The sequence below is a fragment of the Grammomys surdaster genome, unplaced genomic scaffold (assembly GCF_004785775.1).
Source record: "Grammomys surdaster isolate TR1022 unplaced genomic scaffold, NIH_TR_1.0 66, whole genome shotgun sequence".
Taxonomy (NCBI): Eukaryota; Metazoa; Chordata; class Mammalia; order Rodentia; family Muridae; genus Grammomys; species Grammomys surdaster.
In genome coordinates this window covers 15,267,414-15,295,249 of record NW_021604568.1, presented here as the reverse complement: position 1 = coordinate 15,295,249, position 27,836 = coordinate 15,267,414, and the positions used below count along the sequence as shown (strand labels likewise).

Genomic DNA, 27,836 nt, shown 5'->3' with positions numbered 1-27,836 from the left:
AGACATAACATAAACCGGGCACACTCAAACGTTCAAGAATAGTGGAGGGAGGCTAGAAGATTGGAAGTCCATCGTTTATGGCATCTGGTCACCACCAACCACCATGGCTTCCTATACCACCTCAAGCCCTAACCTGGGAGGAAGGGCATTCCTTCAGAGAAAGTCCAGTGTCTGAAAAAAGACACTCCCACCCCAAATCACAGAAGCAAGTGACCAGCCTTTCTGCACATACTAAGTTGCTTTTATTAATCCAGAACGGCATGCTACAGATACTGTACAGCATGGACATTTATTCATTACAAAATGGCTTCCAAACCATTCAAAAATGAACTTGGGATAAGCATCGAACAGAACAGTAACACCACAACTGTTAGGAAACATTCAAAGTATTCACAAAAAAAAAATGTTATAGTTAGCATTTTAATAAACCAGAGAAAACCGGAGACAGTTTTACAATCGCTTCATGTCAACTACGATGGCACTGAAGGAACGGGTCTCAGCTTTATACAGCATTTTACAACATTGGCATGCCTAGGTTCTCTTGTTTTTAAAGTTCACTACCTACTTGTATGTAATATGCGTACATAAAAGCGGCAGCTGGTTTTTTTTTTCTTTTTTTCTTTTTTTCATTTAAGAGTAATCTAATATACAGAATTTTTGGCCCTTAAGGGTTTAGACCTCTTCATTTAAAATGCTTTCTGGACAGTCTGCTACCAAACACATTTTGTTATAAGTGACATTAAAACTACATACAAATCTATCTATGTAACATCACAGCAAAACATGGCGAACAGAAAGCACAGCATTAAAAAGGAGGGAGAAAGCTAAAGTCACTGAGAATTTTGGCACATAAAAGTTTTGCACACGGTCAGTCCATGTTCTAAGAGCACAGGGCAATTGACTAGGAGGTCAAGGGGGAGACGGGGCAGTTCCCACGGCTGCTCAGACCCTCTCGCTAATGTTCAAGTCTTGTTTTACATAATGGCTTTTAAAGCAACTTTTGTTAATGCTACTGATCCTTAATGCAACTACCAATGTCCATTTGGTGGCATCTGGGTTTTATACAGAAACAAACAAACGAACGAACGAAAAGTCAAAAAAAAAAAAAAGGAAACAAAAAAATATATACACATTTTATATATAAACTTAAAAACCTTGTACAAATGAGTTGTTATATATAAGATGCTTATGCTAAGGGGGGGGAACTTTATACAGTTTCAAAAAAAAAAGAAAACATTTAAAATTGGACGGACGTACAGGTACGACAAGCAACCTCTAAAGCAATAAATACTACTGGTCCAACAGTGTTGGTTCCATCCATTGTTGAGTAGTGTCCCCGCCCCCCCAAAAGAACAACACCATGGAACAAGGTATATTAACACATTTTAACCTTTTGTTTCTGTACATTTAAACAATAACAAGTAACATCACAATAAATGTTGTTTCACACGGGGAGAAAAAAAAAGAAAGAAAAAAAGAAAGAAACGGCACGGCATTCATTGTGCCCTCGTGGTTTAAATACCGAGGTGTAAAGTGATTGGTTCGCAAGCTCGTATTTAATACAAATAATACAGAACCAACTCCTTCTGGAGGGTACTTCAAAATTGCTTCTCTCTCTTTTTTTTCTTTTTGTTTTTTTAAATCAGTCTTTTAAAACTAAGCTATCCGAACTACATAACAGTTATGTATATATATATATATTTTAAACGCTACAAAGACTTTAAACAGCTGTTGATAAAAATTTTGGTAGAATCATGAGGTTTCTCTCATCTACATATTTAAAAGGAGAAATTGAAATAAGAATGGGTCAAATATTGACCAATGAACTCCATTAAACATCAACTCATGTAGCCACGGCGGCACAAAATTAAAGAGTACAAAACAAAAGCTTTCCAAGCGGGAGTTGGAGAGGTGTTGTGGGGGGATTGGGGGGAAGGGCAAACCAAGAACCAGAAGGAAACACTTCAATCAAGCAGGGGCATGGAGGACGAGGCAGAGCTATTCTAAAGACTTGGTCACCAGAGACAGAGGCTGGGGTTGCGTCCCAGCCAGCGAGTTGTGGGAATGTAAGGAAGAAGTTGATGGCTGTGCAAGCGACGAGGAAGGGACCATGGATGGCTGCAGAGTGGCAGGTGGCAGGTCCAGGGCCCCGTTGGGACAGAGGGCAGAGGCCTTGCCGTGGGCAGCTTCGGCCAGCAGGAGCGCGGGTGGCGGAGGCATCATGGACAGGTGGGCCAGAGGATCAGGCTTCAGGGACAGCGAGAGCGGCTGTGTCTGCTCAGTCTGTGACTTGGCGTCTTGGGGAGGGGAGCCTAGCAGATGCGGTGAGGGGGGAGGCGAGTCTAGTAAGCTTCCATCTGAAGAGGGTGGGCTGAGGCAGCTGCCTTCACCTTGTATGTAGCGAACGCACTTTTTTTTTCTCCTAGAAACAGGGGGAGAGAGTTATCTGTGAATAAAGGGCAAAGATGCCAATGGAGAGAGTTATCTAATGCTCACAGCAAGTTGAAGTCACCTAAGGGATGTCCCCCTGCAAGTCATGGCCCGAGGTCACAGAGCAATTAAAAGCAGTGACTTCGGTGGGCTGAGTAGCTCCCATGTCCACTCTGACGCAGGAGGTGCCTAGCCATGCCCTCCCTCCCCTCACGGGACACGCCCAGGGCCCCCACTGAGCAGACTAGTGGAACTGACCTGCAGAGGGTGATACATGTTCACCGGTAAGTGGGTTTGTCTATAGGAGGACTCAGCATAGTTTATCTCCCTTTGGGCTTAGATTATCTTCCTTTCCCGTCACATCTTGACCGCCCTCCCAATGATCCCACCCCACCCCCCAGCCTCCAATGATGCCTCATTGTATTTAAAAGAAAAAGAGAGCTCCTTCCCCAGTGGCCTCTTATCAATATGAAACCCTCAGAATGCTGACTGTTGAGCCCATATAGCTGAAGGCAGCGCTACCAAGAGGCTTAAGGGTTTTAACACACCACCACTGTGAGGCTGCTGGTGCCCAGAGAAGCTTTGGGCCTTGTCTGTTAAGAACCACACCAAATCGAGAGGTCAGAATCAGGTGAGAGGGGAGGGGGTGGGGGAGAACAAAACCAAACCAAAACAAATAAAAAAAAAAAGAAAAACAAAACCAATCAAGAAAAGGAAAAAAAATGAATAAGAAGAATCACCAGAAAACAAAAACAAACAAAAAAAAATCAAAAACAAAACAACCAGGTAGAAGAGGGCAAACAAAGGTGGGGGAGGGGAGAGAATAAGAAAAACAGAAAATGATTCAAAAGTACAAGAATAACTGGTTGACATGGCCTGCAGGTTGTGGATAAAATTAAGATTTGAAGTTGTTTAAAAAAATTGCTTTTTGGTTTTGTATTTTTTTCCCCTTAAAGATTTGGGGCTTCCCTTTCCCCACCCCCTTGGTGAGACAGTTCTAAGGAAAGAGGGTGGTATGCAGGGGCAAGGTCTTGTCAACTTGCTGAGGCCAGAAGTGGAGCCCACAGCACAAGCCAGTCACAGAGAAGTGACAGGAAGGGACTTAGGATCAGGGTCTGAACCGGAATGACCAAGTCTGCCCTATGACAACACCATAGCCTCCTCTCCCCACAAGCCATTTGTGTGGGAAGTAGGAGTGAGAATCTCAGAGCCTTTCTTATTTATCATCAAAGGATAAGGTGGGGAAAAGAACTCAAGGAATCAGGCATGGGACTTCCCAGCCTTTTCTTCCCACTTCCATCCCTGACTGATGGGAACCCACTTGGTGGGAAAGCTGACCCGGGGATCAGTCCACTAGTGCTGTAAAAGCAATGGAGATTTGGAAACATGTTCATCCAAAGTCTCTTCAGTATAGCTGTCAGAGCCACAATGGGTGCTGAGCCATCTGGAACCTAGCGTACAAGCACTAGCCAGCTATTTGTCACTGAAGAACCTTCAAGATGTCTCCTGCCTGAAGGTAACCCCCATGGGACAGTGTCTCTGGCATTTGCAAGGACGGGGCTTACTGCATGAGTTCTTCTGGTCTAGGCCCAGAGCATGGCATGGGGTGGGGTGGGGGTGGGGCATGGATTCTATAGAGTGTTGGGAGGGGAGGAAAAGAGGGGAAGGTGGAAGAGAACGTGCTCAGTCCTCCTGACCTCTCAGAGCCTCAGGTCTATGGGACAAGTGTCTTAGGATCTGGATCTGTCTAGGCCAGAAGGAACTCAAGGGGAACAAGGACGGCCCTTCTCACCCTGTCTGGCAGGCTTCCTTTCCCTCCTTGGCATAGACTAGCACAGACTAAGGCTTCTGTTTCCATCCCAGGGATGAAATAAACAATTAAACCTCTCCATTTTAAGCCACCTTGGCCTGCAGATCAAAACATGCTCACAAACTAGGATCTCCATGCATTTTCAAAATGGGGAGAAGAAAAGAAGGGGAGGGTGGAGAGAGTATGAGCAGGATAGAGAAAGCAAGGGGGGAAAGAGGAGAGAGAGGAAAGGGGATTGAGAGGGGGCAACCAGAGGGTAGCATGAAGCAGCATTCCAGGCTCTGCCAGGGCGGGACGAGAAGATGGAGAAGCAACTTGGTGGGCTCAAAACAGTCTGGTTAACATGTCCTCAAACGCCAAACAAAAGTAGGCTCTAAGAATCCTGATTGGCTAGGAGCATTGCTGAGGCTTTCCTCACTCCACCCACCCTCCTTTCCAGACCATGAGGCTGTGTGGGGCGTATTTTGAACACAGGACAGGAAGACTATGATGATGGACTGATGTTCCCCCAAATAGAGTGGGCTGAGGCAAAAGGTAGCTGGAGCACAAACATGTGGATGGGGCAGAAAATGTCTCCATTCCAAGTACTTGTGTGTGTGTGTGTGTGTGTGTGTGTGTGTGTGTGTTGATTTTTTTCTGAATGTCCGACTGATTTTAGCATCCAGCTCAGTGTGGTGATGGCAATGTGTAAAGGAAGAACTGTGGGAAAGAGGGATGGGTACCTCCCTGTTCAGGCTCCATACTGTGACACCCCCTGCACCTCATTTTATAAGATGGAGTCTCATAAGCATCCATGTCTAGCTTGTCCTGTATACATTTTAGGGGTACTTCCTGGTCCTATTTTGGAAGGTTCTCCTCAAACAGACAACAGAAATAAGCTTGCAAACACATTTAAAGCATTTTTAAAAAAAACAAAAACAACAAAAAAAAACCCAAATGTCCAAAATGGAAGAAAAATGGCAGCTGGAACTTTCTAGGGCCAGAGGATGTCAGGAGCCTGGCTAGACTCCATGTCCTCTGTCCAGGGACACATCAGCCTCTTTGACAACAGAAATGCAGATGGCTCCCAACATGTGTTTTAGAGAACCAACCTGCCAAGGTACAAAGATACAGTCTTAATCTGGCCAAAACAAAATAAAAACTCAACTGAAAAGCTGTTATTATTGCTGTTGTTGTTAAAAAGTATCAAGAAATTTGTGGTTGGGAGAAGATAGCCCACCATGTACCTAAGCAAAGATAGGTTGTATTTGAGGATGGAGGTTGGGGTGGGTGGGCTATCCTTGTTAATGTTAGTAATAACTTCTGAAGAAAAGGCCAAGTCTAAGTTTACAGTAACAACATTTATGAATAAAATTATGAGGCCTTGCACCCCTACCAGCCTTACTGTGGGGCATAGAATGGGGCAATGGTGTCAACTGTGACTTGCTATGACAGGATGCTACATTGTAACATCTTAACCAACTTACCACCTACAGAGGGTAAGCAGGTGTCTGATCTCCATGGCTTACCCTAATTTAACACCTAACGTCCTGTCCTTATACAACCATCTCATGAAGTCCCTGGGGCTGCTCTGAAGATTTGTCACATCTGAATGCTGTCTGCTCACAGGAGGTTGTTCTCCCATTGGGTGCCTGTCTGAGGCCCAATTCCCTTACTCCTTACTCCCACAGAGCCATCTGTGTAACTTTCTGTCAGTGATGACTCTCTGGCACTCTCTCCCCTGGGGTCTATGTGTTCAGCAATCTCTCACACTGGCACCAGAGAAGGGGACTCAGAGACACAGCGGACTCGTGGGCATGCATGTGATGGCATGGACATCTGATCTAACGTCTAGACACGGAGCACGGCAGGAGGGTGGGGAAGAGGGACACGTGACGCAGGAGGTACTACAAACAGGGAGTGTGTTTGGGGTATTGAGATACCTACCATCATAATATTCCAAATTCAAAGACTGCTTGTATCAGAACAAAGAAACAACAAATTTAACCAAAGGTGGTCATTAAAAGAAAAGGAAAGGGGTTGGGTACCAGAGAGCATCCCTCCACCAAGAAGGAAGTACCTACACCTTCTCTGCCAGTACCCTGAGTTGGAAAACCTATAGGCAGATCATGGGGCTCAATTTGGACTCTTGAGGACTGATCTGATGCTTATGGGGACCCACACTAAGCCTGCACATACTCTTGCACAAACCCTTGACTGTTTGCTCTGCAGGCCTGGCAACGCTGTAGTATCTGACTGCCGTCGCTGCTAACAGACTGTTAGCTGGTGCACGCCATTCAATGCCACGCTACTTTCTCCACACTGTAAAACAATGTCAGCTAACGAGCTCCTCCACACAGATAAGTGGGCATTAAACACAAAACAACCAAAGAGAAAAACAAAGAGAAAAACAACGTTTTTTTTCTTCCGTTGTCTTTGTTTTTGTTTGTTAAAGCAGCCTGCCCCAATGCACTTATCCCATCATCTTTTTAAAAAAAAAAAGTGCACGGGAATGCTCACTGCCAAGTTCAAGTACTGACTCTTTCACACCTGGGGGTGGGGAGTGGCTCTGGAAGGGAGGTAACACAGTGGCTCTCTGCTCTATGTGCAGGACAGCCAGTCATTTCACTAAGCCGACCAGTTCAAGATGCTGGCTTTGAAAGGCAAAGCCTCAGTACCTGTCTTTGTGTGTTAAGGCCATGGTTGTCAGCCCTTGCCACCAGGGACATGTTCTTTGCAAGAACAGGGAGGAAAGAGGGAGGAAGGAAACAGTATGAAATTAGCAAGGAAAATCTGAAGAATGAGAGTTTATTAGTTATTGATGCTGGTGGAAGAAAGCAGACGTGAATGGGGCAAAATAAATCGACCTGCTAAGGCAGCAGAAGGATAGAAGGCTCTGATTGCTCCCAAGGCCTCAGAATGGTCATGTACCTGCAGGGTTTGCACCATAAAGTCTGTCGGTCAAGCCCGAACAGTGCCCGACACTTCTTTGGAGTATTTGCATCTGTTAGCATAAGGTAAACACAAAAAAAAAATACAACACAATGGTGGGTCGTGTTCAGTTGGATGTGAGACCTTCACTAATTGTCTTCTGCATCATCTTGGCTCTACCTGATAATTGTCCCTCATCAAGGGTTTGAAAGGAAGGGGCTTCTATGAGCCGAACCAAAAATAAAATAAAATAAAATCATAATAAATAAATCAAATAAAACAATAAAACGCACGCACACACACATACACACAAAGGAAAACGACAACCAGAAACCAAAACCAACAATGTAAAATAAACAAAAGGAGAGAGAGAGAGAAGAGGAGGGGTGGAGGTGACATCATTGGCTTCTACCTAGGTCAGGATGACCACATCCTGAGCTATCACAAGGCAGGGGGTTGGCAGGCAACATTCCCTGGTCGAGGGCACGCTGGAGTCTGAGTCTCGGCCCTGAGGAGGCACACACTGTTTTACAGTGGCATTCTGGGTAGCGGCAGCTGGCAGACAAGCACATCCCTCGTGGAGCCCACACACTGGCAGGGTCCCCGCTCCCTGGTATTTCCTATGATCCACACACAAAGCTACAAAGCAACAGGCCAGAGGGGGAAGGAACGGAAGAGACAGCTGCAAACCAGCACAGCGAATCTGGGAGACTATACACACCTGCAGGGGCCGCACCAGTTATTCTGTTGATCAAGGCCAAAGCGCGCTCGGCATTTCTTAGGAGCGCTCAGGTCTGAATGAGTTCAAGAAAGGAGCGAGCAGAGGAGGAGGAGGAGGTGGAGGAGCAGGAGGAGGAGGAGGAGGAGGAAGAGGAGTGGGAGGCAGGAAGAGAGAAGAGAGAGGGAGGCCGAGAGAAGGGGAAGGGGGGGGGGGGGGAGATACAAACAAGGAAAAAATAAAAATAAAAAAGGGAATAAAATCAATGACCGGGTTACTGATAGCAAAATATTGACTTTCTTTTCTTTCTTTCTTTTTTTAAAACTTTCTTTAATTAAAAAAAAAAAAAGTAAAAAAAAAATCACACTTATTCAACTTGTGCAATTAGCTGTTGCAAATAAAGCTGCAGTATCCCTTATCAAGGACTGTCAGATTCGGATCCAGCCGCCCAAGGGGCAGCAAAGGCCAAGAACTTGTTCTTTCAATTATTTTTTTTCCTCTGTTTGTTTTTTAGTTCTGCTTTTTAAAAATCTCTCTTAATTTTCTTTTTCTCAAAGAAGAAAATAAAGCGGAGGGAAGGTTAAATTCGTAACATGCTTTTTTCTTCTGAGTACCACAGTTTTGAAAACAAACAAACAAACCAAAACAAAACAAACGAACAAAAAAAAAAAAACTACAAATGAACACAGAACGAAATGAAACAAAACAGAAAGAAATAAAGAAAGAAAAAGGTTGTGGGTATTGGGATATTGCAGCTTTTGGGATGTCTTTTTTTTTTTTTTTAATCTACTTTCATTAATATTAAGAGGGAGGACAGGGTAAACAGGCCATGAGCTGTAACTGTTAGGAGCGCCTAGCAGGCTTGGAAGCAGGCATGGTCAGTAAACTGCTAGCAGATCTGCAGATGATAAAAGCCAAAAAAGCGAAAGGAAGAACAAACAAACAAACAAACAAACAAAAGTAAATAAATAAAAAGCAAAGGAAAAAAATAATCATAGTGCAATGGCATGCTGGCATGAGGAAACTTAGTGGGGCAACAGAAAAAAATGCCATTAGATTAAGGAGGTTTATAACTGAGTTTGTTCCATAATTTTTTTTTCTTTACCAGTCTCTTTTAAAGAAATACTGCATATTCAATTTGCACAGTTAGTTAAGCTCTAACCCACTGTTCAACGCTGCATAAACAACTGTTACAGGAACAATAGATAAAATGAGACAGAAGTTAAAGTAAAAAAAAATAAATAAAAAATAAAATAAATGAACAAAACCAACGGAAAGCAACTGGAAAAAAATATCTACTGAAACGTAATGCAACCGTGTAGATGATCGTTTTAAAGGACGTTCAAATGTTGTATGTGTTTAATGTTAATAAGACTATAAATGGCAAGAAAAATGAAAAATAAAAACAGTTTATCAAACTATTTTAACGACTCAAAAGCACATTAGCACCTGTGATCGGAGGAAGCGAAAGGCAAGGATTTAGGAAACATTCGCTGTGTTCTGAAAAAAAAGAACAAATTACACAAAGCCTTCAAATTTTTTTTGTTGTTGTTGTTTGTTTGTAAAAGCCTGGTCTTCTCCAAGGGACCTTGATTGCCTATGCAGTATTTCTAGTTTCTTTCTACTGAATGACAAACCTCCTTAATTTAAAGTGGGCGCAATTTACCACTGCAAACGCATGCATCGGGACATTCAGGAGCAACCCAGTTAAAACCCAACACTCACACACGCCCCTCCTGGCCCCCTAGCCTCCTCAACCCTTCTCAGACACACACACAAAATAAGCAGGCTGTCTAAAGCCTGGCAGAGGTGTGCCTGACGCTGGCCCTCTAGTTACAGGCTTGGCAGTTATTTAAAAATACATTCCGCTAGGATTACAACAGGCTTTTCATGCAACAATGGATGCTACTAGCTTTAAAAGGGCAGTCATGAAGCAATTAATTAAAACGCATAAACAAAAAAGGCTCCCTAAGATGGGTTCCCCCACAATGTCCTGGCCTTGGATTTCTCCTGCCTCCCCCCAGACGGAAGCCTGACACAAGAGAGACCCCTCCAACCTCCAGCACCCTGATGGTTCTCACTCACCATTGGTCTCCCCCGGCTGCTTGTCTCTTTTTCTCTTCTTCTTTTTCCCCTGGATAGACAGAAGAAATGCAGGAGATTAGGTCAAGAAACAGACAAGGAGGGAGAGCCCTGGGCTCACACAGCACGGGAGCCAGAAGAGGGACCAGCCTGTTCTCTCCACCTCTCTCCCCAATCCATCTAATGGAATCCTTGAACTCTGTCTAGGTAGGAGTCGGGGGGGGGGGCACACATTTTTTGGGAGAAAAAGTGATCCAGTACGTAGATTTGGAAAGAACTCATGGCCTTCATCCATCTTCAACCTGACCCAGAGGATCTGATTCCATAAAAGTGAAGAGAAGGAAGCAAGGAAGGTTCAGGGGAAGATGGAGAACCATGACAGGAAGTAGGATTAGCACACTGTCGAGGGCACAGAGAGACCTGGGAGCCTTCAGTGGTCCACAGCTGCCCTACCTGCCCACGGTCACACTGTCGAGGACACAGAGAGACCTGGGAGCCTTCGGTGGTCCACAGCTGCCCTACCTGTCCATGGTCTCTCACAATGAAGGCTAAAGTGTCCCTACCAAAGTGGCTTCTTTCTGAAACGGAGTGTGATCCTTTTGTTTTTAAAAAAATGGCACAGAGTGCAGGTGGAGGTGTTTACAAAACAAAACCAATAGGGAAGTCCAAACCTGCAGGGCGGACATGCGTAAGCAAAGGGAAGTGACCCCTCATCCTCTCATGTCGGATACAGACTCCTCAGATTATATCCCAACAAACATATCACTGGTCACAGGGATTTCAATCCCCAGATGTACGTATTACGTCCAACACTTGGAATATCCCAGCTTAGTCCAGCCTGCTTTAAACACAAGTAGCCTACAGGTGGGCAAAGTTGTCTACCACGAAGCCCGCCTTATCGTAAAGTATTGAGTGGCTCGTGACACGGACCGCATGCTTTCTTAAATGCAGAAAGCAGAATGGTTTGTAGGGGTATGCTTCCACGCCGACATGGAGATGGAGAATTGTAAGCCCAGCCACGGCAAACCAGGAGGCATCTGTATATTGTCGTGGCATGACCCCACTGGCAACAGCTCTACACAACATGTGTCGTCATCATTCCAAAGACACAGATAAGGAAACAGGTAGAGAGGCCAGGGAACGTTCTTGAGATGTCATCGCTAAGATGAGGTAAGGGCAGGGGCAAAGCCAAGTGGTTTCACAGCACTGCCCTCAGCCACAGGCCATGCCTTCTACCAAGTACTGTCTGTAACTCTCTACAGAAGCCGTTGTTTGATACCTTGAGGGTGAAGAGACAGCCCTAAGTCATTACCACCCATCAACCTGACCCTATCAAGAGAATTAGCAAGCATCCAGGGCACACTGACTCCACTGCAGGGCAGCAGGGATGCTCTCCAGCGCATATGAAACAACCGCAGCCTTACAGACCCTCATGCTTAAGAATATCTAAATGTTGCCACCTTGGCTTAAAGTTTTTTCCTGGGACAGTGACATCATCACCAAAGACAGAAGGATCAGATGTATGTGTAGTAACCCTACGGTTGTGTCAGGCTTGGATGAGTCCAAGTACTCAGAGAGGACTTCTTGGCCGTCTGAATGTATGTGGTCTGTGTCACTGGGGACATGTGCTTCGGTCTTGTGTGCAGCTATATACCAGATCCTTTTTCTTGGCATGCAAAGGGTAAACAATGGGAGGAAATACCACAAGGCTACCTCAGAGTGGGCGGGTGGGCTTGACAACAGTTGACTTAGGAGCCAGGAAAAAGACTCAAGAGAAATAGCATAGCTGGAGGGAGCCTGTATCACCCCCAAACACCCTAGGGCCATCTCAGGGTCCCCCTACAGAATTCTCTGCTGTGCCCTGACACCTGGAATGAGGTGGGTCCATGGTTAAGCCCAGTGCTGTGCAGACTACCGTCTCCAAGTGGACAGGGATGGGGTTTTAATGGGACGGGGACACGAGGATGTAAGAGGAAGCCACTTCATCTTTAAATGTAACAAGAGAAAAAAGAAACCACAAGAGATGACTGAGAGAAAGAAAAGAAGTGGGGACATACAACCTTTAAGTCAGGAAAGAAGAAGGGATGCTCTATGATGCTGCTGGGTCAACTGGCTGTTACTATGGTACCCAGATAGCTTCTCCTGAGTCCTGAGGGACAGGCCAAGTCTGAGCAGCCAGATTAGATTCCACTCCAATGCACTTCCCTAAGGTGGTGACATAAAGCCCCACTTAGTTGGCGAGGCAGGAAGGGCTGACTCTGGACACATTTCCCAGGAAAACCTGCCGGCTTTCACGTAGCCTCTGCTGTCTGCAGAGCCTCCATCGTCAAGTTGGTGAGAAAGGAATGTCAACTGGTTCTCACCACAGTCAAACCTGCAGAGGCTTCAGGTGTGAGATTCTTGACCCCACTGTCTTCCCTGGAGCACAGAGGAAGGAGCACACATGCATTCCCATACGGGTGTAAAGAGACACTGAGACAGGAGCTTGAGGGCCAAGAGATCAAGTTCCTGCAGTCCTGCATCCAAATCAACTCTAAACCACCCATCCCAGCTCCTCAGTGGCTCCTATGATCCAGCTACCTTCCAATGCAGCGCTGAGGGTAAGTTAGGGCAAGTGCCACAAAAACCTGCTGAAAAATCTAGAGAGTACATCACAGAGGGCCTTGGACAGTGTCTAGAGGACTCCCTGCAAGTCAAACATGAATGCTTCTGACACTGTCACCAAGTCTGCCTGTCTCTTTGGGAGAGTTCATCCTGAACAACCCCAGGGGGCGCCATCTACCCTGCCCCTGGTCTAAATGGTTCACACTTTTCATGCAAAGGTCTCATGAAGACACAGATGCCCAGGATGCCTTGGAATATGGGAGCCATGGAGAAGTTGCATCCTGCTCTGGGATACCCTTTCCATGACTTGAGGATTGGTCTGTAACGAGCCAAAGCTAGAGTTGACCTCTTAGAAGTCAGGATGACAGCTGTCCTGAGATGATACAGTTGAATATGTACAGGAAGCTGCCGGCTGCTGAAGCCACGCTTGGGATTAGATGGAGGTACACAGATAGTCCACAGGAAGGCTCAACTGCTCTCTTCTTTTCAACCCCAGAAGAAAGGTATCCTAGCAGTTCAACACAAAACCAAGCAGAAAGCACCTGCGTAGGTAACACCTCATGATGCTGACCTGCTAGTGCCAAGGGCTGCTCTCTCAGGAGCAGAAATGCTCTCTGGGAAGGGAGACCTGGAGGATCATGGGTAGGGGGCATGCAATGAAGCCCAGTCCAGTCTATTTGTCTTCATGGTCAGTAGCTAGTGAGCCAGGTCTTGCCTTACAAGTGTGAGGAAAAGTAAAGGGAGTTGGAAGAGCTAGCCCTTCCACAGATGAGGCCAATGGAATGGAGTCCATCTTCCTTCTCCACGACATCAACAGGCAAACACTCTCCTGGCTCCGTGACCTTCCGGAGAGGGAGGAGGAGAGGGAAGAGGAAGGGGGGCCTGTGCTGGCAGCAAGGGAGTTTGATTTTAACATCAGAGTGGATGGAAAGAGACATTTTCTGAAACCAACTATGATGCAATAAAGAGACAAAGCAAGAGGTGATTCCACCCCCGGCAGAAAAGGGAGAAGCCCATAACTCAGACCTGCTGGGCAGAATGCAGAACCAGGAATGTTTGGTGGGAAGTGACAGAGGGCTCCAGAGAACAGAAGAGTTGTTCTACGCCATCGACACAAAGAGTGAAAACAATAGTCCTGTTAAGATGATGTCTAAGAAGCCAGATAGAAAATCAAGCAACAGAGGCCAGAAGCACGTGGCACACGTGTCCTGTGACACACCCACCCCCACACACTCTGTCTCTGTGGATTCCAGAGCCCTTTCACCTTCCCTATCAAAAGATGACTTTTCCTGGCTACTTTCAGGGATATTCCTATCATGCCTTTCTCAGGATGAAATAGGCTCCCAGCACCTAAGACAGGCTGGCCAAAGATGCATGCTTGGTTTTCCTCCCCACGTCTGCAGACCCTGCTGAAGACCTGTGAGGAGTGAGGAGAAAAACCCACTCCTCCACCTAGTGTGCTCTTTATGAAGCAGAACCACTAATGACAGGGGCTTAATCTAGACTCTAAGTCCTTTTGGATACACTCTAGAGCCCCACTTTTTCTAAGGGGTAGGCAAAGAGGTAGACACCCCAAATCAGTCTCTGCCAAGCTCCTTGATGAGAAGTCAGGGACAGGTCCCAGTAGTGGACAGAATGAATAGTCTCGAGGCCTGGTTCATGTAGACAGTAAGCCATCCTCTGGGTCCTTGCAGACATACAATATATCTGCAAAGACTGACTTCTCCAGAAAGCAGTCCACGTACATAGTTATCCCGCGCAGACCAGCCAGGGTACAGCTGCATGTGAAGCTGTCGCTCCTTCCGGGCCAGCTCGTAGTACTTTGCCTGTTCTTCCCTGGACAGGGCATGCCACTGTGGGGGAACATAGGTGAGGAAGAGAAAAGACACAGAAACATCACAATCTACACCGTGGTGATAAATGAGACTCTATGCTTTGGGGGACACAAGTCCATCCAGCCATGGTGGAATGTGTAGGTACTGACAGCTTGCTGGGTCCTGGCACTAACAGGGGTACTCACAGAAAGTGTATCTGCCCTCTATGCCCTTCTGTCTCTTGCCGTACCAATGACAGAAAGGTTAGGGATGTGATTATCCCAAATGCCCTTCAAAAGCACGATAGTCTTGACAAATGGAAGCCATGCAGGGATTCGGAGTGGCAGGGTTGGGTGAAAATGCTCTAGAGAATGAAGTGGAAAGAACCGCCGGATGCATTCTTCCGGTCCCTTCTTGAGGGTTTTGAGGGTAGGAGGGGGCACCTACCCTGCGCCCAAGGATCTGGTTGATGGCTGCACTCTCTTTCAGTGTGCACTCGGCCACCACCTTCGCTCTCATCTCCTTCATGTACAACATGAACGCATTTAGGGGCTTCTTTATGTGCGGCTTCTTCTTCTCTTCTTCCTTTTTGGAGTCCTGATGTTTTCTGGATCGAGACAGAAGGAGATGGGCACATACCCTCCGATAAACAACCACGGAGTCAACTTCCCCCAAAGCAGATCTCATGCTCCTTCCTTCTTCCTACCCAAGCCTGGTGTCAGTTTCAAATAAAAAGTTCATCTTCACTTTCAGACTCTCCCAGCCCCTACCCCCCAAGATTGTGTGCCAACAGTTGGAAGAGGAGGCAGGGATGCTGAGACATTCTGAAATCACTTGGCTCTTGCTTCTCAAATAGACACTTCCCTAGTTCAGGGTGGTGGGCCCAACTTCGAAGGGTTCTGTCCCACTTGTTTAACCAAGCTTCCGGTGTTTCATTCCTTCGTTAGCAGAGAGTGACTGCCATCTCCACACACACACCACACATTCACGCACACACCACAGAGATCTCTGTGTGAAGCAGCAGTGCGACAATCAGAGAGACCTGCTAGAGACCGTTTCCTCCTTTATGGGGAAGGCAGAGGCCATATGGACCAGGTGCTCACTAGGATTAAAACAGGAGAGGCTGGCCAGGAAACCCCCTAGTAGCAGCCACGGTGGAAGCTCATCACGTAGGCTACAGATCATGAAACAACATGGTAACACTTACGAGCTGTGGAGGGAGCCGACGTCACTCTGTGAGGATTCTTGCTTGACTGTTGGCGTGACAATAGCAGGGTGGGGGATGCCGGTCGTGTGCAGAGTATGATGGGGAGGGACCATGTGGGGAGGGAACCTAGAAGACAGAAAGCTGTGTAAATCGTCAGAATCAAAATGAATGAATGAGGAGGGATGTGTACACACAATTTAAAAAAAAAAAAAAAAAAGCTCAGTAACATTTACATGAAAGCAACCCAAGGCATATGAAACCTGTCAGCATTAATTAGTGATAAATTAAACATAATGATTCTCATAATGTCATTAAAGCCAGTCTTCCCCTCCGTTATTGCTACTGACATGAGACATTAAGATTTTTAACATCTTTAGCAAAAGACAAATTCAACTGATGTACTTGGGTAGAAAAGTAGGCTTGGACTACCAGCCGGAAATCGCACATCCGTTTGGTTTTCTGAGGCATAATCTGCAGGATCTAAGAGGGTGATTCCCTGAGACCTGATCAGCGCCAGAAGAACAGGTGATATCTTTTGTTGTATATTGGCAGCTAAATAAAATATTAATGTGGTTGAAATGTACATACATGTGTTGACGATGCTCTGAATGCCTCACTAGGCCTCATTCTGGCGACAGAGAGCAATCCAGTTTTTATCTTTTCTTTTGTTGCCGCGCCCACCATTTAAGAGTGGTATGAGAGAGTGAAGCAGACAGAGAAATATTCTGCTAGATTTTCCGTGCGACTCTCATCTTAAGTCATGGGCATTTTGATTATGTGTGTATTCGTTTTTTTAGAAAAATACACACACACACACACACACACAATGAAGCACTGAATTCTGATTTGCATGCCTTTTCTTCAGTAAGTAAATTCTTACTGTTGCCTAATAGGTTATCTGTGCATCATTCAAAAGCCTTATAAATGATACAAATTGTAATCATAGGAAAAACAATCAGGAGTAAGCCACTCCCCTAACAGCACTCACTTCTGGGGAAGTTCCCCAGAACACACCTCAGTCCTTGAATGGACATTTCCCACCTCACATTGCCAGGACACAGAAGCTAGTCTTAAATCCACTGTTGCATCTGCAGACTATCAGCTACACAGGACAAGAGGCTGTCACTCAAATCTTATGATATGTTTGGTTTGTGTGGTAGGAAGAGACCTCCTCAATTGAAGTAGCCCACGGTGTATACAAAAATAGGGCAAAGGGTAGATGGACAGACTGCTCAAGTGAGGTAAAGCAAGGCTGGAGTGAAGCCATGGCTGCCCTTCTTATAAGGCCAAACCAGACCAGAAGAGGACAACCACCAGCCAGGGATCAGCGTGGGCCAGCATCCTGCTCTTGAGAAAGTCAGTTCTGGGAGAAAGGTCTCAGTGAAGCTTCGTTACAGTGATTATTTCAAAGGGCTCTTGTATTTATTTACAAAGTTCCTCTGTAAGTGGATCAGAGAAACAAATAATTCAAAAACGTTCATTTGTAAAGGTATTAAAAAAACTTGAAGGATGAATAGGCTCAGTATATCTTAACAGAGACAAATATACCCACAGAGAGAACACTGATCTTTGTAGGGTTCCCAGAGCCACTGTAGACACATGCCTCAGAAATCCCACCCTCTGGCCACCTCTGCAGACTTAAGGCAGAACTGGAGTTTGGAAATAATGACATCATTTAATAGGAATTAGAGAGATTGGGGGTGTGTGGGGAGAGGGGGGAGGGGGAGAGGGAGAGGCAGGGAAAGGGGAGGGGGAGGGGAAGGGGGAGAAGGAGAGGGAGAGGGAGAGGCAGAGGGAGAGGGAGAGGGAGACAGAGAAAGACAGAAAGGGAGAGGGAAACAGAGACAGACAGACAGAGACAGAGAGAGAAAGAGAGCGAGAGCGAGAGCGAGAGAGAGAGAGAGAGAGAGAGAGAGAGAGAGAGAGAACCAATACCCTTGCCCCTAAAAACTGAAAAAGGGAGAAGCAAACTCTTGAGCTCTAAAGTTATGCCCATTCCTCCCACTGCTCCTAGACCACAGTCAAGAAGACAAGTTCTTGGAAGCCCTTGAGTGAAGGGCGGGTAGAGAGAAACTTCTTATTCTGAAGGTCTCAAATACACACGTCCTTTTCCTGCAGTGTAAGGCTATGTGTACAGACACGTGAGAGAGAGAAAGCAAGAGACCTGGCGTGGGAATGTGTGATCTCCATGTACATACAAACACAAGGCAGGCAACAAGACGGGAGCACATTTTGGGGTTGGGGCAGCTCTGGGTACCACCATGAAGAATGCACACTCTCGAGTCCCTTGACCTCTACACATGTTGGTGCACGTGAAAAAGGCACGACCTCGGAAAGACTGTGTGTACGTCTCCACACAAGACGCATGCACTTTCACCCCTGAACCCCCTTTCTGCAGACAACTGCTTCGTGAAACACCCTCAAAAAAAAATTCTGAGCAGCTCATTATACACCCCCGTCTGCTTTTATGGCTGGAAGCCAGAATATAATGATGAACCTTAACTTGTTAAGGACAACTAATTTTTGTTTCTGGCTGTCTCAGGGGCCTCGCTCAGGCTCACTCTCACTTTGCCTCAGTGTTGACACGTTTCTGTGAGCGGCACGTCATCTGCCGGCCTTGATTTTATGCACAGGCCGTGGGATGCATTTTCCCGTGCAGCCATCCTGCTTTGAGTTGCGTGCGGATCGTCATTATGCTCTCGCCACCGCCCCCCCTCGCACTTGTAACATTTCATCTCTTCCTGCCTTATTTTTTGTGAGCCACGGTGCACCTACATTATGGTTTATACATGATCTCGCTCCCTTTGAAGCCGGCAGATTTCAGGGCCTGCTCTCGTCAGGAGAAGAGCCTTGCCCAATTTAGCAGGCTGAGGGCCCGGAGCTCCAACATCTCAATCTAAAGGGGGTCACAGGGTGGCACAAGTGAGTGTCAGCGAGAGCTGTTTAATTGCCAATCTAGGCTTCTCCATGGTGTTTAAAGTATAATGACCCATCACTTAATTCTGAGAAGTCCTGGCCCTGCTGCTGAATAGAATAAATATCAAAGGGTGTTCCGGAACAGGGCAAGCTGCCCACGTTTGCTATAACTGCCGTACGTATAATAGACCTATACTTCTGTCGCCCCATTACCACAATAATGTATTTAATTTGCTGTATACGCTTTCTAACTAGCTACCTTTCATTTGGCCTACCTGGGGAATCGGCCACCTCCCCCCACCCCAGTACTGCCAGCCCCTAACCTTTCTTCCCGCCACCTCCTTCCTTCCCTCCACCCTCAGCGACCTATAAATCATCAGCTAGCCTCTAATGATAATTCAATCAATAAGCTTAACCCCCCAAGCCCCATCCTACGATTACTTCATCGCTTTCAACCTCTGGATACGTGGAACAAACAAGCAGGAGGAAGAATTGGGAGCGGCGTGTGAACGCTGGGAGGGAGCTAGGATCACAAGCTGTACCCCCTCTCCTCTCCTCCCAGGAGGTTCCCCATTTGCTCCCACGCTTTACAGGGACTGTGACGACATTATTTAATGAGTATAACCTTGCTACTTTCTCCAGCCGAGAGGATGCAGAAAATCGTTGTCCTATCTAACTCGTACAGGCGTGGATTCTGAGATTTGGATGATCTATCACACGTGGGGAATGGGTCTTTCAAGCTGCGGATACTCATGCGCTCACTATAGGCTCTAGCCGCACTGCAGCGTGCTTCTCTCAGTGGGTGCAAGTCCCATGACAAAAGTTGCTTTCCTGCAAGCAGGAAAGGGAGCATACCAGGCAACCTTTTCAGCCCCGTCTCTCATTTTGGCTCCCTGTGTTGGCCACAGATCACGGAGACAGAGGCTGGGGACAGCACCCTTGCCGTGTACTGCGTGCTAATTGAATCATGTGGCATCATCAAAATGGATCGGTTGCTTTAGTCCATCAGGAAAGTCTAAACCTCCACCGATTTAATTAACTCAACGGAAAATCGGATGAACAGAAACTAAAACTATCATTAGGGGCAATTAGTGACTACTTAAACATACCGCTGCCAACCAGTTTGTAAATAAACTGGCAGTCACTGAAAAATTAGCCAGAATTAATTAGAGAAAGGAACATGAGTCCTGGGATACATATATACAGTGTATCTATGCTTATATGCTTAAGCATGAAGTCTGTAGGAATGGATGCAGACAGTTTCTTTACAACTTTTAAAGGTTTAGCAGCATCGTACAGGTCAATGATGAATACAATGTGTCCCTGAAAACATTTTACCAGGTAGGGGGAAGGGTGACCTTCTTAAAGTGATTTGACATGTAAGTGAGGACAATGGGGGTGAGAGGGAGAGGGAGAAAAATGTAAAAGTAACATAAAACGCAAAATGCAGAGCAAACTCCATCAGTTTTCTACTGCTCTGGGGGCTCAGAATATAACTTATTATAGCAGATTCTGAACCAGCATCTGAAACGGTCAGAGAACACCCACAAGTGTTTCCTCAAATTCTCCAAATAATAATCATTAAGTTATCCTCACTTCCTCCCTCCACACCCAGCAGAGGACAACAGAGAATTGATGATTTCAGAAGGCATGCTAGTCTAGCTGCTCTCCCTGACTTGGCTGCTGTTATCTTTAGAGAGTTATTTATTTTTATGTGTGTGAGTATGTGTGCTTGCTGATATGTGCGTCACATGCTAACAGAGGCCTGAAGAGGGCACTGGATGCCCTGGAGCTGGAGTTACAAATGGTTGTGAATTGCCACATGAGTGCTGGGAACAGAACCCAGTTTTCTTCATGAGCATCAATTGCTCTCAACTGTTGAACCTCTTTCAGCCCCGCCCCTGCCTTCTTAACTTATGATACTTTGTTGCTTTGTGGATAGGCTCCCAAAATCTTAGGTCTGCATCACTTATGTTGAAAGGAAAGGTAACTTTTGGAGTTTTTCTAGGAGGAAAGTCTGTTGAACAGTGGTTTATATTATTATACCCACACATGTCCCTGGGCCCTGGGTGGCCTGGTGGCTGTCTAGAGGGCTTCACGAGAAGTCACTGCAACTCACCTAGACATAGACGCGTTGACTGTCAGCGCTGTGGGGTAGGGGTGTCTGAATCCTCCTGTCGTGATTGGGTACACAGGCTGACCTTGCCTGCAAAAAAAGGGGGTACAAAAAAGTGAGAGACTGGGAATGAGGCTGGGGGTGGGCACAAGAGAGGTAAGAAGAGGGGGACGCTCTCTCCGTACAGTAAGCTTTATTCTCATTTGATCAGAACAAAAATCTTGGGGATTGTACAGGCAGGATCAAAGGGAAGAAACACAGAACAATTTGAATGCCATAAATCTGATAGGAATGGCTAATTAAATTTTATAACCTCTGCTTATGTCAATAGAGACCCTCTCCCCAAGCTGAGACTAGGTGTTTTGTTGTAATAATTAAAGGCGACGTCTCGCTTGCTTTAATGGAGCCATCACACTAATTGAGGGCTCCACATCCAAAGGAAAACAATAATGAATGTAAATTTATACCAAAATAAAGGACAGCGAATCAAAGGACTTCACTTGCGCTTTGGGCCTCTTTCGGTATTTAGATCTCGGTGAGAAAACATTAAATTAACAGAGCTTAATTTGTAGCCTTTTGTCAAATTAACAAGTGTTGACAAGAGTTTCTGGGGGGGAGAGTCCCCAAGAAGAATTGTGGGTAACCAATAGACAATCACACCTCATTACAATAATTAAAAAATACAGCAACATGCAGAATAGCATCCTCATGAAAGACACACAACTTTTCCTGACAGAGGCTTGTCTGAGTTGGCTATTCCTTTTTATCTCGTCTTTGGTATCCCCTCCACCAGCGGAAAGGGATGACTGAAGTGTAGAGCCTCAGTCCCTTCCAGTGGAGAAGAAGTAGGTCCAACCCTCCCGTCTACCTCACCAAACAAAAATAAGACAAAGAAACAGAAACCATATGCAACTTAGTATAGCTATTACGTAACACAACCTGTTGTTTTTAGACAAACAAGAATGCATAGCACAGGATCTGTTCGACTAGGGGAAAAGCCCAGGATTCAGACCCTATTCTAAAATTCTACTGTCTTTAAGACTAAAAGTCTGCCTTCCCTAAGACCCAAACTTGATAGCTTTACCAAGATTGGCCTCTTTGAGCACTCAACATTGCCCTGTGTTTTCTAATGCTAGAGGTCACTGGTAAAATGGAGAGACAGATGCATAAACACACACAGCGTCAAACATTATGCGCAAGCTCACACACATGCTAGGTAGTACAAGGTAGACCTGAGAACACGAAAGGCCTTTCTGCTCCGATTTCTAAACACACCATGCTTTTAAGTTGTAAGCTGTGGTCAAATTATCTGAGCACTTCCATGGACAAGGGTCAACATTCAGCTCAGCCTCTGAATGCTCCAGGGAGGGTCTCAATTGTCCCTCTGTGCTCCCATAGCTGCCTGAAGCATTAGCCATGCAAAGAATCTCAGAGATGCTGGGAAGATCGCATGAGATTTCTTCCGCCGTTTCTGCCAGCCTTTGGGGTAAAGGTTGAGTGGTAGCTGGGATCCCTTCAGTCCTACGCCAGATGATTTCACCACCAGGGTGCTCCTATCCTAACTCCCTTGCTGCCACATAGACAACATCTAAAAGAGAGAGCTAAACCCAGTAATATAAATCCAGTTTGGGTTGTCACTGCCAAAAGAGCCGCAAGTAGGCTTCTGCAGTTCCCAGAGTAGCTTTAGGACATCTTTGGGGATGGCGGGTTCACAATGACAATTACCACTGACCCTTTTCAGTGCCATTCATTGAAATGGTGTAATCCTTCTGCAAACCCACAGGACACCTCAAAAGCATCTTCCCTGTGTTGTCCCACCAGTCCCTCTGTAAACATGCACTCAGCCTTGTGCACATGTGTACACACTCACACACACATACACACACACACGAATACATGCATGCACATGCAAACAAATAAGCATGCACATGCAAGAAACAAAAAGGGAATTAAAAACTGGAACTGCTTACTGTGGTACTAACCATCCTAGCGGATGGGGGATTTGTCCTACGGTGCCGGGCGACAGTGGGTAATATGGAGAGATATCTGGAGGGTGCGGAGGCCGTGGGATTCCTGAGAAGAAAAAGCAGTGAGTTTTAGGTATGGAGGAAGAGGGACTGTGGAGGGAGGGGGAGCAAGGAGCAAATAAGGAAAGGGGCTGTCTCTTCTCAAATCCCAGCTGGAGGCCATTCCCAGCTCTGTCCCAGAGGACTATCCCAGCCTTCTTCTTCTTATTTTCCTATAGTTCCATTTGCACAGTGACTTAGATCATTCTAGATGAGCTGGTGTGATTGACTGATTGAGACCAAGGAGATTCCATCTTGAGTATTTTTGCCTCATATAACTAAAATGATTACTTCAAGCCAAAAAAAAAAAAAAAAAAAAAAAGACTTGCGTACTTCAGGTGAGCAGCTCAGAATTATTAACTACTTTTGCTTTGGAACTGGGTCTTTACCCTTTATTTCAGATGCCTTGCCTGTGTGAGAGCTATTCTCCTGATTTGTAAGGCTCAAATAATTAAATAATTAAATTTAATGTTTTGAGACAGAAGTCTAACTACACAGCCCACACTGACTTTGAACTCACAGCCCTCTTGCCTTCTTAGCTTCCTAAGTGCTGTGATTATAGGCAGTCTTATAACTCACTATGACTCAGAGAGGTGTGACCTGATTTCTTTTGAAAGACCCAACTCCTCAAGTGGGCCAATTCTCCCATGAAGAGAAACTGTACAAACCACCAAGTGTCAGGTGGTATCTTTTCCCCAGGAGTCAGAACTGAACGGAGAGAAGAAGCTGGGCATTTGGTGGACTCCGACCAGGACCATGGTTCCCTGGAGGGCAGAGGCATGTGTGGGCACTAGCCTCACTTGCTGACTGGGTATTCCATGGGCCAGAGGGGCCTCGAGCCTCCCCGGGGCCTGCAGAAGTATATGCTGAAAGTAGACAGCACAGCACACTTCCTATCTGCACAGGACGCACATCTGGTCATTCATCCTCAGGAAGTGGAGTCCTGAGAACAATTTAGCTTGAGAGCAATGGCTCTGCCCAGCCACCCAGGCCAAGAGGGAGGCAAAATGGACACAGTGTATCAGAACGAACCCAAGATCGAGGGGACAGGACAGGGATGAAAACTATCTCATTTTTCAAGAAATTCATTCAGGAAGCGTTTAATCTGTAAATTAAGTCTCCCCGGGTGACATTTTGACGCAGACATTGCTTTCTCTCTATTACAGAAAGCAAACAGATTAGCTGGGCTTGGACCCTACACTGAGCCATTTGCACACTTGAAAGAATGTTCGCAGAGGAAAATAAACACTCCTTAGACGTTAATCATATGGTTTACGATAACCATTTAAAAGCTATTCCCTGGCCTACCATTATTCAAATGAGATGCTGCCTGCTGCAAGTGCAGCCTTGTACTTGGCTGGGGCCTCAGGCAGGCTTGGCTGTCTCTTCCAGCCAGTCCAACTGCCAGGCTGTATCCAGCATCCACACAGAGGGCTCAGAGGGGCTGTCTGTGAGCAGAGGCTTTCTGCCATACTAGATCCTTATGTAGGGGGCGCTATAAGCTAGACCTGCTCTTCCTGACAGGTGTAGAGACTGAATACAGTACTCAGCCTCTGTTCAAGACACTGTTGGATGAAATGAAGAAACCTCCCTAGGCTTCGGTTTGTACATCTATAAAATGGGCTCACAATAAACATCCAAGATACTGGAATGGAAGAAGAAAAAGCAAAGTGATCTACAAGGAATAGAGATCCTGGGCGATGTGGTCCCTTAAGAATACACTAACGAGTCACACTTAAGTGGTCGGATTCCTTTAAAATCATGATGTAATCTCATTACTATCTAGTTTGCTTAGAAGGTACCCAAAACCAGCTTCCCCGAGCAGCAGTTTCCAAATGTGCAGACATAAATCTTATTCCAGTAAGTGGATCTCTCCAAAGAGAAGGAGACACAGCCCAGCACACACAGGAGGCTCTAGTCCCACCAAGAGCTTCTGGATCAGCTCCCAGGTGAGAATTTGAGTACCCTCACCCTGAGCCCCACTAATCGTACTCCATCCATCAAGCCTGGCTCAGGTTCCTGACAGAGGCCTTCAGAGTTCCTCAACTTACCTGTTTTGGGGTCTACGTCAGCTGGTAAGTGCGGAGGTGGATTTCCCGGGGTGAAGTGTTCATTGCTGTACGTGATGAGAGGCGTGAGTGGGTGGACATGGTGGGGGTGTTGCACCACCGGTACTTTGTTCGACTGTGAGGGAGAACAAAGGGAGACACGGTGAGCTGGGTCTCCATAGTCCAGAGCTTCAGAGCAAGGGCCTGCATCCCCTACAACACCCTCCCAGCTTGATGCCACAAGATTCCCTCAGCTCTGCAAACTCCCCACCTCACTAATCCATTTAAAAGTAGGAGACAGTTGGCTTTCCACACTGGCCTGTTTCAGGTCCACCTTTGAACACCTCTACATCACCATTGGAACCCAAGATTTTGTCATTTCCCATCACCGGGTGAGTGGAAAGTTGAGGCTTTAATCTCTTAGGCTTACTAGAGAGATCTACACACACAGTACGAACGGAATCCCACCCTGGCCTCCCTACCCACCCTCTGGTGCCACAGGCTCTTAGACATAGCAAGCAGGTGTCCACTCATACTCAACCTGGATGAAAAGCCCCACCCCACCTTAGAATGGGAGACTGAACTTGACCAGAAAGCTCTGGCCCAGCCAGCACCTGTATATTCATCAGGGAGAACTCATAAATTAACTGGACAATGATGAACTGTGCTAATAAACAGGATACATTCAAGAAATGGGCAGTTCTGGCTGATGAAGAGCAAGTGTTTGTTGTATTGGGGCAGGGCAGACGGTGAGGCGAGGCAGAAAACAAAGTAAAAACATCCCAAATATTCCTCATTGTCATCTTCCCAGGCCTTCCACAAACCCTGGCCTCTCTCCCCTCTCCCATGTGCTCTGTCCCCCCTCCCCTCCCCCCTTATGCTGGGCTATAACTCAGCCCAGCAAGATCACAAAGGAAAAAAAAATTAAGCTGAAACAAGCGAACTACTGGGCCATTTACTGAGAGTAATCCAATTGCAAAAAACCCTATTCCCAATAGGGGATTTTCACTAAAATCCTACAACAGGGACATTTAACCAGATTAGGTAGCAGAGAAGATAAAGAGGCTGGTATTAGATGATGAATGGATTAGAGTCAAGTTTCATTTCAGAACGTGTCTTCATTTCCTTTTATTACGTCTAGGAAGGGCACACATTGCATTAACATCAAGGAAAAGAAATTGCATAGAAAGAAAAGAAGGCAGGTTCCAGCACTGCCCACCAGCGCCTCTTGAGTTCAGGGACCACTGAGCAGTTAGTTCTCTTCCTTTTAGCTCCCTTTCAGTCTTTTTTTAATAGACGGAAAAGACATAAAACACAGGAAGAGTAGCTTCTTACCACCGCTAAGGATGGCAAAGGCATCACCAAAAACTGTTACTTCTCCATGGCACGTCAGGGAAGAAAAAACATGGTCATCCTAGAAGATCCTCAAACAGCATCTCCAGTCACTTGGTTTACAGCTTCCTGTAAAACCATGACTCTTCCAGAGAAAAGGGGCTAGCCAGTTGCTTAGAAGACCTAGCTAAATGAAAATGATTAATGTGTAAGCTACAGAAAGTCTGAAATAAGGAATGGTCTCCCAGAGTCAGTAGCCTGGAATGGCGACCAGGCTGGGTATATAAAAGCCAAGGGCTGTTGTGTCCAAGCCTGTGGCCACAGCTCATGGAAGTACACTAAGATCCTTCGAGGGAAGACTCCTAGGAGAGTTTTTTTTGTCAAGAATGGCTGAGAAGGAGTGAAGGCATCAGCCTCCACTTTGGAGAGAGGAAAGAAAGCTGAAGTGGGGAAAACAGATAAGATAGGAATGAGTGGGAGTGACCTGGGAGAAAGGAAAATGACCGAGGCTGCCTTCCAGAAGTTTCCAACTTGATTAGAAAGACAGACCCCTGGCAATATGAAAGAATACAGGTTGCTCCCAAGATGGGACATATATCTCATGAGGAGGGATGATTGTGACCCAGTAGTCACAGGATTGAACCCGCTTTAGGGATTTCTATGAGCAGTGGGCAGATGTGATGGCCATCATAGAGGTAGATAGGGCTGGAGGTGGGCAGGAAAACTAGCTGCCATCTCCATCGAGTTAAGGAACCCTGGTACAAGGCCATTTCTCAGTAGAAACAGCACCTAGGTATAGAGGAACAGAAGTGCTTCCTCTGTTAACCTTGGCAAAGCCAAGGCTTGAGATTCACACAGACACAGGGAAACATGGAGGCCAGAGATGTGAGTGTTTCTCCTGAATCAAGCCCTTGTGTTCTCATAAGGGGAGGCTTTGCACAGATCTAACACATGGTATGTTGAGTAGCTGTACTGGTCCATCATCACTGTCACGATTAGCAAAGAGTTGGCAGGGGACAGGGTGGTTCTGTCACTAATCCCAAGCAGAACTAGAAAGAAATGTGGGGAACCTTCTTTGTCTCTGGCCATAGGGAAGTACAACAGCATTTGGTAACAGTAAGGTAGTTGTGGGACTTACTAACGCTCCCTCTTCATCTTATGTGCTCCCGTTAAAGATAACGTTAGTGAAGCCCGAGCTCTCTGACTGCTGCTGGTACTCCTGCATCATTCTCTTCCCAGCCAATTAGGGGGTTTCCTACCCAGACAACACCCTCCAGCAGTGTAGTAGAGTAGGAGTTGGAGAGAGGACAAAAAATGAAAGCTTTAGATGCTACCTGACTTTAGGAAAGGGATATAAGTCCTATTAGGTCATGACCTTAACTACGTTAACAAGTAGGTCCCTAGAAACTGCATGACCAACTCTCTATCCAGATCAGTTTGTTCCCAAGTAAGGAGGCACATCATGGTCAAATATGCAGAAGGCAGGGTCTACCTACTGCTCCACACCACCTGTCAACACCTGGATCCCTTACAACAAAGGACTTCTTGTCAATACCTGTGTCTCTCTAGCCTTGGACTCCGAGGTCCTCTCTCCCCACAGCACATTCTACCCATCACTGGGGTAGAGTGCTACATGCTACTCATCTTTAGAGTCCTCTGAAACTTTTGCACCCTGCCGTGTCCAGCCTGGGATAGCAAGTAAGCACCATCTCAAAGACCAGGTGAAAACCACCAGACTGAACTACACATGGTAGAACAAGACAGAGCCCATCAACCAGAGGAC

At 46.2% G+C, this 27,836-nt stretch overlaps 1 protein-coding gene across 35 annotated transcripts in view; it reads right to left on the bottom strand.

Moving 5' to 3' along the window:
• Positions 1 to 219: 219 nt before the first annotated feature.
• Positions 220 to 27,836, bottom strand: part of Tcf7l2 (transcription factor 7 like 2) — a 192,472-nt gene continuing 164,855 nt past the window's right edge. For 2 of the 35 annotated variants that reach the window (XM_028774389.1, XM_028774341.1), the window contains 10 exons: positions 24,725 to 24,857; positions 22,590 to 22,680; positions 20,611 to 20,697; positions 15,576 to 15,701; positions 14,816 to 14,975; positions 14,300 to 14,407; positions 9,954 to 10,002; positions 9,318 to 9,368; positions 7,872 to 7,944; positions 220 to 2,422 (listed from right to left, as the gene is read on the bottom strand). In XM_028774389.1, the coding sequence (XP_028630222.1) occupies positions 1,999 to 2,422; positions 7,872 to 7,944; positions 9,318 to 9,368; positions 9,954 to 10,002; positions 14,300 to 14,407; positions 14,816 to 14,975; positions 15,576 to 15,701; positions 20,611 to 20,697; positions 22,590 to 22,680; positions 24,725 to 24,857 (1,302 nt within the window). In that variant the 3' untranslated portion in view covers positions 220 to 1,998. Of the gene's footprint in view, positions 2,423 to 7,150; positions 7,224 to 7,871; positions 7,945 to 9,317; positions 9,369 to 9,953; positions 10,003 to 14,299; positions 14,408 to 14,815; positions 14,976 to 15,575; positions 15,717 to 20,610; positions 20,698 to 22,577; positions 22,681 to 24,724; positions 24,858 to 27,836 lie in introns of all 35 variants that reach the window. The other 33 variants (XM_028774329.1, XM_028774381.1, XM_028774311.1 and 30 more) reach the window with 23 other exon arrangements.